At 58.7% G+C, this 1125-nt stretch overlaps 1 protein-coding gene across 1 annotated transcript in view; it reads left to right on the top strand.

The window, feature by feature from the left end:
• Positions 1-1125, top strand: part of PSMD4 (proteasome 26S subunit, non-ATPase 4) — a 7932-nt gene that overhangs the window by 1878 nt on the left and 4929 nt on the right. The window contains exons 3-4 of the mRNA XM_031065543.1: positions 215-534; positions 829-977. Of these exons, the coding sequence (XP_030921403.1) occupies positions 215-534; positions 829-977 (469 nt within the window). The remainder of the gene's footprint in view (positions 1-214; positions 535-828; positions 978-1125) is intronic.

Below are 1125 nucleotides of genomic sequence, written 5' to 3'. Positions count from 1 at the left end.
CCCGAGCTTTCAGGGCGTGGCTGTGGGAAATGGGCTCCTCCCAGGGTCTTAGCTGGGGGAAATTCGGGGTGTCCCTGGGTGTTTGTGCTGAAAACGGTGCCAGAGGCTTTAAAGCATGATCTGGGGGACTTTCACAGAAATCCACAGAAATCCACCGTAAATCCATGGGAATTTCACAGAAATCCGTGGACATAAATCCATGGGAATTTCACAGAAATCTACCATCAATCCATGGGAATTCCACAGAAATCCCCCGTAAATCCCAGGGTTTTCAGCCCAGCCCTGCTGTGCCCCCCTGGAGCCCCATCCCTGGGGCAGATGCTGGGAATTGGGCAGGGGATCCCCGTTTTCCTGGGATCTGGGGCAGGGGATCCCCGTTTTCCTGGGATCTGGGGCAGGGGATCCCATTTTCCCGGGAATGGCCCCACATCCGTGGTTTTGGTGCAGCTGGCGCTGAAGCACCGCCAGGGCAAGAACCACAAGATGAGAATCATCGCCTTCGTGGGCAGCCCCGTGCACGACAGCGACAAGGACGTGAGTGCCGGGCGGGCATGATGGGGCCGGGATCACGGGAACGGTCACGGGATAACAACGGGATCGGGGCTGGGATCACGGGATAACAATGGGATCAGAAAATCCAGAAAATCCAGAGCTCAGCCCAGGATTGAGGAGTCACAAGCGTGGATCCCTGAGCTGATCCCTGGCGTGGATCCCTGAGCTGATCCCTGGGCAGCCGATTCAGGACCAAACCCAGAGTGTCAGTGGGATCCGGGCGCTGGGCCAGGTCCCAGGTCCCGCTGGTCCCAGGGAATTGCTGCCTCTCCCCAGCTGGTGAAGCTGGCCAAGCGCCTGAAGAAGGAGAAGGTCAACGTGGACATCATCAACTTCGGGGAGGAGGTGAGGGTCCTGGGAATTGCCACATTCCAGGGGAATTCCGGGGCCTTTTCCAGCTCCTTGTTTGGGGCTGGAAAATCCGGGCAATGAGGTCAGTCCTTCAGGGTTTCCCCTGGATCCCAAACCCTCCCCATCCCCGATTTCCTGCTGGGAACCTGCCGACAGTCGGATTTGCCATTCCCAGAGGCCTCTCGTGGCCCCACAACCTCACAAACCCCAGATCCCTCCCCC

The sequence above is a fragment of the Geospiza fortis genome, unplaced genomic scaffold (assembly GCF_000277835.1).
Source record: "Geospiza fortis unplaced genomic scaffold, GeoFor_1.0 scaffold427, whole genome shotgun sequence".
NCBI lineage: Eukaryota > Metazoa > Chordata > Aves > Passeriformes > Thraupidae > Geospiza > Geospiza fortis.
The sequence above is the reverse complement of the archived record's forward strand: the minus strand, read 5'-3'. Positions and strand labels throughout refer to the sequence as shown.